The 16,412-nt window shown below is 43.1% G+C and overlaps 2 protein-coding genes and 2 non-coding genes across 4 annotated transcripts; 2 read left to right on the top strand and 2 right to left on the bottom strand.

The window, feature by feature from the left end:
- Positions 1-38: 38 nt before the first annotated feature.
- Positions 39-15,273, bottom strand: zgc:158785 (uncharacterized protein LOC791214 homolog). Its single transcript, XM_056413679.1, is given in 4 exon segments — positions 39-197; positions 715-921; positions 12,821-13,056; positions 15,246-15,273. Coding segments are annotated over 4 exon segments (630 nt in total).
- Positions 8,754-10,262, bottom strand: LOC130192565 (calcineurin B homologous protein 1-like). The gene is made up of 2 exons (XM_056412648.1): positions 10,176-10,262; positions 8,754-9,424 (listed from the first exon to the last, which is right to left on the bottom strand). Exons 1-2 carry the CDS (start codon positions 10,260-10,262, stop codon positions 8,984-8,986), a joined length of 528 nt encoding a protein of 175 aa, XP_056268623.1. The 3' UTR covers positions 8,754-8,983.
- On the top strand, positions 9,665-9,736 carry trnam-cau (transfer RNA methionine (anticodon CAU)). Its single transcript has one exon. It is a non-coding gene; the product is annotated as a tRNA-Met (tRNA).
- Positions 9,940-10,011, top strand: trnam-cau (transfer RNA methionine (anticodon CAU)). Its single transcript has one exon. It is a non-coding gene; the product is annotated as a tRNA-Met (tRNA).
- Positions 15,274-16,412: the final 1,139 nt, after the last annotated feature.

The following is a 16,412-nucleotide window of genomic DNA, read 5'->3' as shown; positions in this document are numbered from 1 at the left end:
TCCAGCTTTTGAAGGAGTTGACTGGTAGAGCCTGTAGTCTACACTATAGTCTCTTTGTTGGTGCCTTTGCAGAAGGTCTTTATGGGCAGGGTCTGTTGGGTCAGAGTGCTGTGGGCAGGCAATGGAATCTGCAATCGCACTCTGTTGTTGGTGGTCTTCCACGTCTGGAACAAATTCATATGGTAGCGCACCGATACCTGAGAACCAAATAAGCATGTTTTAGTGCAGCTGGTAATCGTTAATGGTCAAATCTAATGTGATCAAAGTTTCATACATGCTGTATTTACAATGCGGCTCAACTTTTGTTTGGTTGTTGATAGCAAGAGTTACGTTGACAATGTCACAATATCGAAAAAGGACCTGGTACTAAAAGTTGAAGCGAGCTGAGCTAGACCATGCATTGGAAATGAGCCATTAGGTCCACTGGCTGAGGAAGACCATGCCATGTAGAATATAAGATTGTAAGTGGCTGACCCCCCCCCAAAAAGCACTTCCACTCAAAGTTAGTTTTACATTTTTTGGGTGATTCATTTGTAATTCAAAGCTAACAAACTAGAAAGTTAAAGTTGCTAACCAACATATTCATGTTAACCAAATCAAAGAAAACGTCTTCAGAGACCTATCGTCAACATGTTTTTACACAAGGCTGATTGCATTTAAAGTTATAGAGGGTAAAATAAGCAGAACCATGACAAGTGTAGACCCTAAACGTACCAGGGTCCAGAAGACGTATATGGTGAAGAGGGCCAGTGTGAGGACCAGTAGCCCCAAGGCCTCCATGCCGTTGGTGTAGTAGAGGTCCAAGGCGCCCTGAACACAGAGCCATCCTGACAGGCTGGCCAGTGGTGTGATGAACAGGAAACACACGGCATCACCACACACCGTCCGCCTCTGCTGCTGCACGGATGGAGAACACAACCACTGGAAGGGAAGAAGGAAGAGAGGGAAAAGCTGGTGAAAAACATGTTAAAGCACAACCCAGGAGCATGATGGTGCACACTGTAGGTGGGGCGATTTGACCCAAATGTGGACATGTAGGTACAGCTGGGGTGGAAATTACAGTATCTATTTGAGAGCCTTAGTTTCAGAAACTAGCATTTGCAAAAAACTAGTAATAAACACAATTAAGATCCCTAAAATACCTTGTAAAGAAATGCTTTATTACTATCGTATTATACAATTCACATATGTCAATAGCATTTGCATGACTATTCCATTATGTTATATCAGACAAATGTATAATTTATTCAAGCATTTTGGCTTTTAATAATTTTACTTTACAACCCATAACCCCCAAAAAAGATAAAACATTATTATTATATATCATGATATAATTGCATAGTAATATCAAACCGGTCCATAACAAAGATGATAGAAATATTGACAGCCCGAGTCCAATAATTACAATTGGCTATGACAAGGGACCTGCAGTGTGAGAACGCTTTTGTTTGATGACCAATATTAAAGACAAAACAAATTATTTGACCTGTTTAGACTTGGACTTTACTTGAGGGCGGGTAGGAGTGAAGTCGCCAAGCCCATGTATTTCATGACAAAACGCCCAAACCAACAGGCCTGCTGTTCAGATGGACTCAGAGAGAAGCGTCTAACGCCCTTCACAGCCGACACGTTCTGCTGTATTAGTAATGTAAAGTATGGTGTGTGTGTTTCTGTGCATGAGAGCGCATGTGTCCAGCATTGCATCACAGCAGGCTTACGCTTAACCTGGTTGAGAGCATGCTGCTTCATGAGCAGATTACTGGCTGTGACCACACGTGCAGCAGGAAGACGACAAGGCATATTTATACGCTCTCCTGCACTGTGCACTGCAGAGCAGTGAGGGAAGGAAATACCATCTAATCTGACTCCCAAGCTAAGTGGCTTCAGGGGTACAAGCAGGTCCTCCAACATGAAAGCAGCAGGCCTCCTCCCACTGACTTCTGCTGGCTCATTGAGAAACATCAGAGGACTACCATCCCTCAGTTTGTATATATATATACATACAGTCAGGACCATAAATATTTGGACATTGACAACATTTTCATCATTATGGCTCTGTACACCACCACAATGGATTTTGAATTCAATTCAATTCAATTCAGTTTATTTGTATAGCACAATTTCACAAATTACAAATTTGTCTCAGAGTGCTTTACAATCTGTACACATAGACATCCCTGCCCCAAAACCTCGCATCGGACCAGGAAAAACTCCCAAATAACCCTTCAGGGGGAAAAAAAGGGAAGAAACCTTCAGGAGAGCAACAGAGGAGGATCCCTCTCCAGGATGGACAGGTGCAATAGATGTAATGTGTACAGAAGGACAGATTTAGAGTTTAAATACATTCAATGAATGTGACAGAGTGTATGAAGAGTTCATAGTAGGTATATTCCACGATGGAGACCTCCACGATCCATCAGGCAGATGGCGGTAGAGAGGAGGAGTGGGCGGAGTCTCAACAGTGGGCGGAGTCTCAACAGGACAGTGGTGTAGTCAGGAGCAGGAATTCCACGACCCAGACCTCGATGATCCATCAGGCAGATAGGATCTATGTCGTCTCATAGGGTCCGATGACCCCATGAGACGTGAAGTCAGAAGGACTCCGGGAGAAAGCAGAGTTAGTAACGTGTGATTGAGAGATGAAAATTCATCCTTAAGGAGAGAAAAAAGAGGAGATAGGTACTCAGTGCATCCTAAAACGTCCCCCGGCAGCTATAAGCCTATAGCAGCATATCAAGGGGCTGGACCAGGGCAAACCTGATTCAGCCCTAACTATAAGCTCTGTCAAAGAGGAAAGTCTTAAGTCGACTCTTAAATGAGGTGACTGTGTCTGCCTCTCGGACTGAAGGTGGAAGCTGGTTGCATAGAAGAGGAGCTTGATAACTAAAGGCTCTGGCTCCCATTCTACTTTTTAAGACTCTAGGAACTACAAGTAGTCCCGCATTTAGTGAGCGTAGCTCTCTAGTGGGGCAATATGGTACAACAAGCTCCTTAAGATATGATGGTGCATCACCAATCAAGGCTTTGTAGGTTAAGAGAAGAATTTTAAAAGTGATTCTTGATTTTATGGGTAGCCAGTGCAGAGCAGCTAGTGCAGGAGTGATGTGATCTCTTTTCTTACTTTTAGTGAGAACACGAGCTGCAGCATTCTGGATCAACTGGAGGGACCTAATAGACTTATTAGAGCAGCCTGATAATAAGGAGTTGCAGTAATCCAGTCTCGAAGTAAGGAACGCGTGAACCAATTTTTCTGCATCTTTTTGAGACAAGATATGCCTGATTTTTGAAATATTACGTAGATGAAAGAATGCAGTCCATGAGATTTGCTTTACGTGGGAGTTAAAGGACAAGTCCCGATCAAAGATAACGCCAAGATTCTTTACAGTGGTGTTGGATGCCAGGGCAATGGCGTCTATAGAAACCACATCACCAGATAATTGATCTCTGAGGTGCTCAGGGCCGATTAAAATTACTTCGGTTTTGTCTGAGTTTAACATCAAGAAGTTGCAGGTCATCCATGTTTTTATGTCTTTAAGACATGCTTGAATTTTACAGAGTTGGTTGCTCTCCTCTGGTTTTATCGATAGATATAGTTGAGTATCATCTGCATAACAATGAAAGTTTATGGAGTGTTTCCTGATAATATTGCCCAAAGGAAGCATGTATAAGGTAAATAAAATTGGTCCAAGCACAGAACCTTGTGGAACTCCGTGATTAACGTTGGTGGTTATCGAGGCGTCATCGTTTACAAATACAAACTGAGATCGATCTGATAAATAGGATTTAAACCAAATTAGTGCCGTGCCTGAAATGCCAATCGACTGCTCCAGTCTCTGTAATAGGATGTCATGGTCAATGGTGTCGAATGCAGCACTAAGGTCTAACAAGACCAGGACAGAGAGGAGTCCTTTATCTGCTGCCATTAAGAGGTCATTTGTAATTTTCACCAGTGCCGTCTCGGTGCTGTGGTGTTTTCTAAATCCTGATTGAAATTTCTCAAATAAACTATGATGATGTAGAAAGTCGCACAACTGATTTGCGACCACTTTCTCAAGGATCTTGGAGAGGAAAGGGAGGTTAGAGATCGGTCTGTAGTTAGCCAACACCTCTGGATCCAGAGTGGGCTTCTTCAGGAGAGGTTTAATAACAGCCACTTTGAAGGAGTGTGGTACGTGGCCTGTTAGCAGAGACACATTGATAATATCTAATAGAGAGCTGCCAATTAAAGGCAAAACGTCTTTAAGCAGCCTTGTCGGGATGGGGTCCAAGAGACAGGTAGGCGTGTTCGAAGTAGAAACCGTTGAAGATAATTGGTCACGGTTGATGGGAGAAAAGCCCTCCAAATATACACTAGGGCATACAGCGGTTTCCAAGGCCATTCCACTTGAGGACAGATTGGCACTGGTTAAGGGCAAGAGATTATTAATCTTGTCCCTAATAGTTAAAATCTTTTCATTAAAGAAGTTCATGAAGTCATTACCACTGAGGTCTATAGGAATACTCGGCTCCACAGAGCTGTGACTCTCTGTCAGCCTGGCTACAGTGCTGAAGAGAAACCTGGGGTTGTTCTTATTTTTCTCTATTACTGATGAGTAATAGGCTGCTCTGGCATTACGGAGGGCCTTCTTATAAGTTTTAAGACTATCTCGCCAAACTAAGCGGGATTCTTCCAGATTAGTTGAACGCCATATGCTTTCAAGCTTTCGTGATGTTTGCTTTAGTTTGCGGGTCTGAGGGTCCAGGGAGCAAACCTCCTCTTCCTCACTGTCTTCTTCTTCAGAGGGGCTATCGAGTCCAGTGTCATTCTCAGAGAGCCTGTGGCACTGTCAACAAGATGATCAATCTGGGACGGACTAAAGTTAGACCAGGAGTCCTCTGTTATATTGAGACGTGGTATTGAATCAAATGCAGAAGGAATCGCTTCTTTAAATTTAGCTACAGCACTGTCAGTTAGACATCTGGTGTAGAAACTTTTGACTCACGGAGTACACTCCGGTAGTATAAATTCAAAAGTTATGAGGTTGTGGTCTGACAGAAGAGGTTTCTGTGGGAAGACCTTCAAATGCTCAATGTCAACGCCATAGGTAAGAACAAGATCAAGCGTGTGGCCAAAGCTGTGAGTGGGTTTCTGTACTCTCTGGCAGAAGCCAATCGAGTCCAACAATGAGATGAATGCAGCACCTAGGCAATCATTATCAACATCCACATGGATATTAAAATCTCCTACAATAATAACTTTATCAGTTTTAAGAACCAAACTTGATATAAATTCTGAGAATTCAGATATAAACTCTGAATATGGACCTGGTGGCCGGTACAGAATCACAAATAGAATTGGCTGTAGTGTTTTCCAGGTTGGATGTGAAAGACTAAGAACAAGGCTTTCAAATGAGGTGTCGTGTAATTTAGGTTTAGGATTAATTAATAGGCTCGATTCAAAGATGGCTGCTACTCCACCTCCTCGACCGGTGCCTCGAGGAATGTGAGTATTAATATGACTTGGAGGAGTCGATTCATTTCGGCAGACATATTCTTCATGGCTCAGCCAGGTTTCAGTTAGACAACATAAATCAATGTGATTATCTGATATTAAATCATTTAGTAACACAGCTTTAGATGACAGAGATCTAATATTTAGGAGACCACATTTAATAGTCCTGTTTTGTTGCACTGCTGAAATAATGGTGTTAACTTGAATAAGGTTATTGTGTACGACTCCTCTTCTGCTTTCTTTTGATAGAATTAATTTAAGTTTAAGTGGCCGTGGGACAGACACAGTCTCTATGGAGCTCTGGGAGGGACTGGGTGAGGGGGCGGATGCCCCGGGGAGGGATGTGCTATGGGGGACATTGGGTGACAGGGATGACAGGGGCGTGGGGCTACTCTGTTTCTGCTTTATGACATTAACCCTGCGTTGTCACAGATATGGCTGTCTGTTGATCAACTTGGTTATGTTTGGAGAAACGAGACGCGCTCCGTCCAACGTGGGATGGATGCCGTCTCTCCTCATCAGATCAGGCTTTCCCCAGAAAGTCTTCCAGTTGTCTACGTAGCCCACATTATTCGCTGGGCACCACCTCGACAGCCAACGGTTGAAAGACGACATTCGGCTATACAATTCGTCTGTCTGCAAATTTGGGAGAGGGCCAGAGAAAACGACGGTGTCCGACAACGTCTTGGCATAAGCACACACGGATTCCACATTAATTTTAGTGACTTCCGAGCGGCGGGCTCGGGCGTCATTACCACCGGCGTGTATTACAATCTGACTGTATCTCCGCTTGTCCTTAGCCAGCAGTTTCAAACAAGACTCCACGTCGCCCGCTCTGGCCCCCGGGAGGCACACGACTGTGGTCCGCGGCTTCGCTATTTTCACGTTCCTGACAATCGAGCTCCCGATAACCAGGGTGTGTTCCTCAGCGGGTGTGTCGCTGAGCAGGGAAAACTGGTTGGAAACGTGAAGTGGTTGATGCACAGCGAGCTTCTGTGTAGACTTGAATGAAACAGTCACGATGTGCTTTAAGTGCAGACTTTTCAATTCAGTTTATTTGTATAGCCCAATTTCACAAATTACAAATTTGTCTCAGAATGCTTTACAATCTGTACACATAGACATCCCTGCCCCAAAACGTCGCATCGGACCAGGAAAAACTCCCAAATAACCCTTCAGGGGGAAAAAAGGGAAGAAACCTTCAGGAGAGCAACAGAGGAGGATCCCTCTCCAGGATGGACAGGTGCAATAGATGTAATGTGTACAGAAGGACAGATTTAGAGTTTAAATACATTCAATGAATGTGACAGTGTATGAATAGTTCATAGTAGACATATTCCACGATGGAGACCTCCACGATCCATCAGGCAGATGGCGGTGGGGAGGAGGAGTGGGCGGAGTCTCAACAGTGGGCGGAGTCTCAACAGGACAGTGGCGTAGTCAGGAGCAGGAATTCCACGACCCAGACCTCGATGATCCATCAGGCAGATAGGATCTATGCCGTCTCATAGGGTCCGATGACCCCATGAGACGTGAAGTCAAAAGGACTCCGGGGAGAAAGCAGAGTTAGTAACGTGTGATTGAGAGATGAAAATTCATCCTGAACTTTCAGTTTTAATTTGAGGGTCTTTAAATCCACATCAGGTGAATGGTGTCGGAATTACAATACATTTTATATGTGGACCCTCCTTTTTGAGGGATCAAAAGTAATTGGACAAACTAACATAATCATCATTGTAATTGTCAATGTTAATACTTGGTTGGAAATCCTTTGCAGTCAATGACAGCCTGAAGTCTGGAACCCAGAGACATCACCAGGCACTCGGTTTCATCCCTGGTGATGCTCTGCCAGGCCTCTACTGCCACTGTCTTCACTTCCTGATGATTCATGGGGCATTTTTCCATCAGTTTGGTCTTCAGCAAGTGAAATGCAGCTCCATTGGACTCAGGTCAGGTGATTGACTTGGCCATCGCAGAACATTCCACTTCTTTGCCTTAAAAAGCTCTTTGGTTGCTATCGCAGTATGCTTCGGGTCATTGTCCATCTGCGATGTAAAGACCCTCAAATTAAAGCTGAAAGTCTGCACTTAAAGCACATCGGGATTGTTTCATTCAAAATCCATTGTGGTGGTGTACAGAGCCAAAAGGATGAAAATTGTGTCAATGTCCAAATATTTATGGTCCTGACTGTATATATATAAATAAATTAGTTTTCTGCATTTAACCCATCCTTAGTTACGAGCAGTGGGCTGCAGTGATGTGCCGGGAAGCAACTGGGGGTTCAGTGCCTTGCTCAATGACACTTCGACTTGCAACTAATGGGGAGAGCGGGGATCGAACCGACAATCTTGGGGTTGCAGGACGGCCCTCTTACCCCACTGAGCTACAGCCACCCCAAAATCACAAGTTTACCCATTCTAAGTCTACGAACTAACAAATCGACAGCACAATTTCCATCACAGGGCCTGGCGCCGTTCGCCAGGGCGACAAGACTAAATCTGGAAAGCAGGCCACGGTGGCAGCTAAATACTAGCAATACCATTTCGCAAATGAGCAAGAACGTGTGCGAGAGAAGACGCACACGCCCACGGGCCAAAGAAACGGCAGCATTTTTTTGGTGAAATCTTCATTCTTACCGCCAGTTTTGTTGTTGTAACTGAATAAGGAGTTCTTTAAATATCACAATATACACGTGTTGGCGCGATTGGCTTTGAAACTCACTTTGGTTCAAGGCCAACAAATGAAACGGGTAATTACAACATATTGGCAGTAGCTACATTAGCTCCTTTGGAAAATAAAAACACACAAACACAGAGAGAGGTTCTGGTACACGGTTGAGACAATAACTTACAAAGGGGGAACCAAAGCCATGGCACTTCAGTGAGTGAAACAAAAATCTGTAGAGCAGGTCCGGCTTTGCTCCAAGAGACAAACTTAGAGCCGACGGGTCCGACTTTTTCCGTCGTGAGATCCGGTTGGCGTGAGAAACACTGTTTTTTTAAGTGGAATCAAAACACCTCACAAATTTTGCCTTGAGCCATTGCATATTCACATCGACAAGGACACATCATGTGCCATCTCTCCATCAGACGGCACGAGTGAACATAAAATAGACGTACTTACGGTAAAAGCAAAACGCTTTCATGTACCGAGGCTGGAAAACCACATTTTCACGAGAAAAGTGGAACAACGGCGGCGGCGACTGTGACCCCCTAAAAATTTTCAAATAAATAACGTCCCATTGCGGAGGAGAACAAATTCATAGTGACGGTGCAAAAAAACAACCCGAGGCACGCGGCTTCCCCCTTTTGTTTTGGGAGCAGCGGCAGAAACTGACGTTATCTACGCAGCGCCCGGTCTGGCGGCGTGTTCTCGGCGTGCGGGCCACAGCAGCCGGCAGGCTGGACGGGGTCGTGTTCTGAAATCAACTGACATGTTGAAGCTCAACTCAAAGAAATGATGACTAATAATAATATATTTTTTTAAAGATACTTAGTGTAGGAACCGGATGCTCATTTTCTGCTCCACGTCAACCTTTTCCAAGACCTTGATGAATTCAGTGAAGGAAATGGAGTTATCTCCATTCGTGTCCGCCTCTTGTATGGTCCGGTCGGCGATGCTGCCGAGCTGATCGTCTGAAATGTTTACGCCGACCATCATCCGCAGGACCTGCAGCAGCTCGTCCCGGGAGATTTTGTCATCTCTGTCCAGGTCATACAGACGGAAAGCAAAGAGCAGCTTGTTGGTCCTGCTGTTGAGCGGCTCGCTGACGGCGGCGTTTTTGCTCTTCTCGTTGTCCTCGATCGGTCTGAAGTGAGCCAGAGTCTGCATGAAGCCCCGGAAGTTCACCTGGTCCTCTCCCACAGGGAAGAACGCGTTGATGATTCTGTCTCCCAGCGGATTGATGGCCAACTCCGGGATCTTCTGGAAATCCTTATGGAGTTATTAAGGAGCAGTGGGCTGCAGTGATGCGCCCGGTAAGCAACTGGGGGTTCAGTGCCTTGCTCAAGGACACTTCGACTTGCAACTAATGGGGAGAGCGGGGATCGAACCGACAACCTTGGGGTTGCAGGACGGCCCTCTTACCCCACTGAGCTACAGCCGCCTAATGGATAAGGCACTGGCCTCCTAAGCCAGGGATTGTGGTTTCGAGTCCCATCTGGGGTGATTTACAGCAGAGTGGCGCAGCGGAAGCGTGCTGGGCCCATAACCCAGAGGTCGATGGATCGAAACCATCCTCTGCTAAAAGAAATTTAATGGCGCTTTACAGTGACATGGGTTATTTTCTTTAATTATGTCAGTATACACTGTAGAATTTTGTAACATAGGTCGATAATGCAAACATGGCCTCACTTTCAAGAAAAATGAAGCACCATTGGACTAATGGATAAGGCACTGGCCTCCTAAACCAGGGATTGTGGGTTTGAGTCCCGTCTGGGGTGATTTACAGCAGAGTGGCGCAGCGGAAGCGTGCTGGGCCCATAACCCAGAGGTCGATGGATCGAAACCATCCTCTGCTAAAAGAAATGTAATGGCGCTTTACAGTGACATGGGTTATTTTCTTTAATTATGTCAGTATACACTGTAGAATTTTGTAACATAGGTCGATAATGCAAACATGGCCTCACTTTCAATGAACATGAAGCCCCAGTGGCCTAATGGATAAGGCACTGGCCTCCTAAGCCAGGGATTGTGGGTTCGAGAAGCCGGTCTCCTTCTTAATTTCTTCGATTTCCTCATCTCGGAGTAACGTGGAGGCTCTGGATCCCATGGTGGAATAATGTCAGTCGGAGTTATAACGCGAAAGGAAACTTGCCGGTGTTACACCACTACTGGTTTTCAAACCTACTGGTTTCCCTACGCGTGCGTGCGTTGTGTTCTCTTAACATCTGCAGCGGGGCTCTGTCTCGCTCACCAGATTCGTCACACATTCACAAACATATTGCTGGAGATCTTCAAGCCACCGTTCATATCCATTTCGGCGATTACGATTGTATAAGTGAGCAGTGCATCACAGCCACGTATGAAGAAATACATTTTCGAAAAAATAAAAATATCGCCCGACCTGGTTTCGATCTCTTTTACGCAAAAGGAGACTGCACTCAAAGACGCGTAGTCTGTGCACTGTGCCACCAGATTTTAGTTTCAAGTCAAGTAATTTATATATTGATCCATTAAGTCACATTTCTTATGTTTTCATGGGAACAGTTTGGTCGAAGGGATCTGGAACAACTGGTTACCTTGAGCGGATATGTCCACTTTGAAACATGTTTAGCGATGCTTGTTCGCAACGCAACAACCACACAATACCGACGCATTTTGACAACAACTAATTGACTTTCGTGACGAGTATACAATGACGATGGTACTGTGAAAATAAATTTGAAACATTGCGAACACTGAGCAACAGGAAGAATGGAATACTAGTAATGTTCTATCTACAAAACAATGTAGAACATATTGTTGGAGCTCTTGAAGCCACATGTCACATCTATTTACAGTTGTGCAAGTAAGCACCACATCACACATGACGAAACACATGTAGGAACGTATTTTTATGAAAGATCGCAACGACCTGGATTCGATCTCTGTCGAGCAAAAAAGCTGATGTCCTCCTCATCGCTGGTGCTTCTGATTGCACCACGAGTAAACACAAAAGTATAAGACATTTAAAAAGCTATTCTTAATGTCACATCTCGTGTCCAGTGAACTGTTTGGTGTCAGGGATTTGAAACAACGAGTTGCCTCGGGCGGATATTAAAGCTTCCAAACATATTCAGCGATGCTTTTATAAATAATATTCAGACTTGCATACCATAATACAAAAATAATAACTATATTTACATATCACACAAATTATTCACAGCCGTCAAAACAAAAATATAACACAACAGTGACATGGTTTAGTTTCCATATATATGTAGCTCAGTGGGGTAAGAGGGCCGTCCTGCAACCCCAAGGTTGTCGGTTCGATCCCCGCTCTCCACATTAGTTGCAAGTCGAAGTGTCCTTGAGCAAGGCACTGAACCCCCAGTTGCTTACCGGGCGCATCACTGCAGCCCACTGCTCCTTAATAACTAAGGATGGGTTAAATGCAGAGAACTAATTTCCCCTTGGGGATTAATAAAAGTGTATATATATATATATATACACTATCGTTCAAAAGTTTGGGGTCACTTGGAAATGTCTTTATTTTTCAAAGAGAAGCACTGTTTTTTCAATAAAGATAACATTAATCAAAAATACATTGTTAATGTGGTAAATGACTATTCTAGGTGGAAACGCCTGGTTTCTAATGAAATATCTCCATAGGTGTATAGAGGCCCATTTCCATCAACGACCACTACAGTGTGTACTGACATGTCCCTTTTTTTCCCCCTGAAGGGTTATTTGGGAGTTTTTCCTGGTCCGATGTGAGGTTTTGGGGCAGGGATGTCTATGTGTACAGATTGTAAAGCACTCCGAGACAAATTTGTAATTTGTGAAATTGGGCTATACAAATAAACTGAATTGAATTGAATTGTTTGCTAATCGCCTTAGAAGACTAATATCTGATTAGAAAACCCTTGTGCAATTATGTTAGCACAGCTGAAAACAGTTATGCTGGTGATATAAGCTATACAACTGGCCTTCCTTTGAGCTTGAAGTTTGAAGAACAAAATTAATACTTCAAATATGAATCATTATTTCTAACCTTGTCAATGTCTTGACTATATTTTCTATTCAATTTTCAATTCATTTGAAAAATAAAAGTGAGTTTTCATGGAAGACACGAAATTGTCTGGATGACCCCAAACGTTTGAACGGTAGTGTATATATACACAGTATATTTATATAGGTATCTATATATATACACGTGTATATTTGATATAATTTAAGAACAGCAAGTTGCTGTTTGCACTTATACACATAGTGTTACAGTTATAGTAATTGAAATAAAAAATAATATATATATACATATATATATATATGTATATATATACATACAAACAAAAATAAATAATAAAAGGTAACACCAAGATGAAATGTCATCAAGGTGAAATGTGGTTAGATCTTCTCTTAACGGCTTACTAACGATGAAAAGCGGAACGTTTGATCATCTTAAATAACGACAATTTATGAAAACAATATGAACAGGTACAGTTTATAATTTTACATCATCCCGGCTGTGTGTCGAGCCTCTTTTATTCATCATGGGTGGGTTTTGACACATTGCTCATTGTACATGGGCGAAGGAAGAAAGCTCAAAGACGTCATAGACCGTTTTCTAAATATGACAAATACATCCTTTTCATTGTTTATGAGCTGCATGGTCAGAAAAGGGCCGACCTCAGTAAGGGGCTTTGGCAGGCGCTAGAATGCAAACTGGTGGCGGCAGAGTTCACAGTGGCTGCTGTTGGAGGCGGTGAGCCAGTGCTCCAGACAGGCCCGGTGCACCATGGCCAGGCTACCGCAGCACTGGCAGGGGGACAGCAGCTCCCCTGAAGCGCTGCATTCGTGGCAGATCCTACAAAACGGCTCCTCCCTGCACAGAGAGAGACAGCTTCCCTTCTGTAAACATTTCCCTGAAGAGTGTTGCGATGCTAGCTCTATGAGAAGCCTTCTCAGATGTTTCCATGTCAGTGATCTCTTTCAGAAAGACTCAAGGCCTCCAATTTGATATGACTAATAGGGGGCCCATAGCAGAAAGATGTGTATGTGCACTCACTGGATTCAATTCTAATTGATTCAAATGTCTGTGAAATAACAACAGGGTCACCCCTTGAGGTCCCTTGAGCCCCTAGTGAAGCAATCACTGAGCACTGTCCTTTCAATATAACTCCTCCACAATCAGATAATACATCATCGCACAGATACTTTATTCATATGGAAATAAAAACCCTTTCAACAAAACAAAAGCACACTACTAAGACATTTACAATCCCAGAGAACACAGACATGGCCACATGTACACAGGTTCATGTCTCATTTCATAGGGAGAGAAATATGAACTACTAAATATATATATATATATATATATATATATATATATATATATATATCAACTGATATATTAGTAAACATAAAACAAACCAAAAACATAAACCTAACATTCACTGAAGTGGGTTCAAGCTCACTTTCAGTTTTACTATGTGGGAAATGAACTGGTGAATAGTGGAGCAGCACCACAGTCAGTGAATACACAGGAAAGCTGATGTAAATGTGTGTGGGTTACAGATTGACATTCATCCACACGTAATTTAGACCATCCCATCAAGCTTAATTAAATTAACTTATTTGGCTGTTGACATGTTTGTGTGGACTCCCTTTCATCACTGTTGAGACTCCGCCCACTCCTCCTCCCCACCGCCATCTGCCTGATGGATCGTGGAGGTCTCCATCGTGGAATATGCCTACTATGAACTATTCATACACTCTGTCATATTCATTGAATGTATTTTTTAACTCTAAATCTGTCCTTCTGTACACATTACATCTATTGCACCTGTCCATCCTGGAGAGGGATCCTCCTCTGTTGCTCTCCTGAAGATTTCTTCCCTTTTTTCCCCCCTGAAGGGTTATTTGGGAGTTTTTCCTGATCCGATGCGAGGTTCTGGGGCAGGGATGTCTATGTGTACAGATTGTAAAGCACTCCGAGACAAATTTGTAATTTGTGAAATTGGGCTATACAAATAAACTGAATTGAATTGAATTGAATTACAAGCCTGAACCATGTTTGTAAATATGCTATTTTCCAATATTGATAGGGATTCTCAACCCAGCTCACTAAACTCCAAGTGTTTCTTCATTCTCCTGTGTGTGAAGAACTTTGCGCTACATTCTTCTTCACCATCATAAATATGATTATTGTGGTCATTGCTGATGCTGGTGGTAGTAGCGTGGTCTTTTTGTTGTATTAAATACAACAATTAATATACAGAATGAAAATGGCGGATAATGTGAGAAAGCAAGATTTGTATGTTGCACACGACCAACATTCTTCCTTGTTGACCTATTTGTAAAAGGGTGGTGGAGTGGCACCGTGGAGAAGAACCAAGTCATAGCTCTAGCAAATACCTTTATTTATGTTTACTGTCACAGTTCAGCTGTCAGTCCGTTCTGTATTACCTCAACAGCTCTATCACTCTCACCTGCCCACTCTGCTGCACTCACCTAATCAGAGCTCAGTGCACCTGTTAGTCACACCCACCTCGTCAGCTCCATCATTTTCACCTGCTGAACTCACCTAATCACAGAGCTGCCTCAGATTTTCCCCATCATGTTTGACTGCAGGTCTAGAGACTGTTTGTATTTCGTTGAATCTTCCTGGAATAAAATGAATCGTAACTATTCTGGAATACTGTCGTACTGCATCTGGGTCCGTAACACCCCTGGTTACATTTACAGAAAATTGGATAAGACCAGGTGGCGTAAAATGAAACGCATGCATTATTTTCAACAATCAGTTCATGGAGTTGGGCTGGCTGAGATACAAGTAGATTATTTCAAATGTCCTTGTACTTTCTTGAATGCATTTCTTTAGATTAATTGATCATTTTTATGATAAGTACCCCCCCACACAAACACATATGCACATACACACACTCTAACTTTTCTTTTATTAAAGAATTCTCTGAATTTCTCACTTTTAGTTTGTTAGAGTTCTAAGGTAATTTAAGCATCGGTAAATGTACGCTGCCCTTCTGGTTCCTATTTTCCTATGGATTTCTCATGGCCTCTTTCTTATGTTTTTCTGTGTGTTTTCTGCCACTACTTGTCTCCTGTGTATCATATGTGGGCATGGCTACTCCTGCTCCTCGGCTCCATCAGCTGGCACACCTCAGGCTCATCATCTAATCAACTGCTGCAATATATCAAGCTTGGCTTTCCCTCAAGTCCTTGCCAGAACTTTCCATCTACTAGGTTGATAGCTGCAGACATCACAAGTATTGTCTGGTATTATGGAGTGTTGTTCTCAGATCAAACTCTTGCAGCTGGATTCCCAGTCTCCTGCCTCTCTGCTCCCTCTTAGCTGACAAATGCAGCTTCTTGCTCTCAAAACTCGCCCCTCATCTATCCTTATCTCTGAAAACATTTTTCTCTTCTCTCTTACTGCGTACTGCAGCTGACCTCACAAATTACACCCTAAGTCATGAAGTAGCATTTTATTGTGACAATCATCACCCCTTTAAGTTTGATCCTCTTGCTAATATATCTGCCACGCCGTCGATTATGGGACAGAATAGCCAGGAAAGAATGCTCTCCCTGCATACTGCAAAATTGCGTCCGGATGTAGTAGAACATTCTGGTTATTGCCATTACTGCATTAGACACGGGGACATACTAAATATTGTCCTTGTATACAAAATAATATTGCAGTATGGGAATTATTAGAATGCACAAGAAGTCAATAAACCTTTTTACCTGCTCTCAGAGGCTGTGTGCTGCATTCTGGGTTCACTCAATAATGAACTTTACAGGATTGTATACAAATAGAAATGTTTCAATCACCATTCCTCAGTTTAAGGTGCCCTGGATATTGTTCTTCCCGGCGCTGGTTTTTCTCTTGAACGTATTTCACTTCCAAAGTTTGTTGTCTTCAGATTTCAGAGAGAGTAGTGCTGCAGTGAATCATGCTTCACTGCCTGCTAATGCCATATTTACTTATTGAAGTCTTGGCCTATTTTGCCCCCCTGAATACAACAAACTGGAGCAGTAGCTCTGAACCGGTCTTTATCCCAGAATCCTGGAACAAACTTGTGTGGCTGTCCCCAATCATGTTCCACATCTCATACAAGGCTGAATCCCAGTGTCTTACCAGGCCTAATTTGGGTTATTGTAAGCATTTCCTACAAATATTTTTACCTTCGAGACATAATCCGCCACATTAAAATTAAAACGGTGATATCTTTACACAGCAATCATTATTTTAGATCATGAA

Source organism: Pseudoliparis swirei, chromosome 4 (genome assembly GCF_029220125.1).
Source record: "Pseudoliparis swirei isolate HS2019 ecotype Mariana Trench chromosome 4, NWPU_hadal_v1, whole genome shotgun sequence".
Taxonomy (NCBI): Eukaryota; Metazoa; Chordata; class Actinopteri; order Perciformes; family Liparidae; genus Pseudoliparis; species Pseudoliparis swirei.
The sequence above is the reverse complement of the archived record's forward strand: the minus strand, read 5'-3'. Positions and strand labels throughout refer to the sequence as shown.

Excerpts from the sequence above, each read along its gene's own strand:
- LOC130192565 (XM_056412648.1), bottom strand. The coding sequence starts at position 10,262 with ATGGGATCCAGAGCCTCCACGTTACTCCGAGATGAGGAAATCGAAGAA. Across the intron at positions 9,425-10,175 it reads TCTCGAACCCACAATCCCTG|GATTTCCAGAAGATCCCGGA; the intron begins GCTTAGGAGGCC and ends TAACTCCATAAG.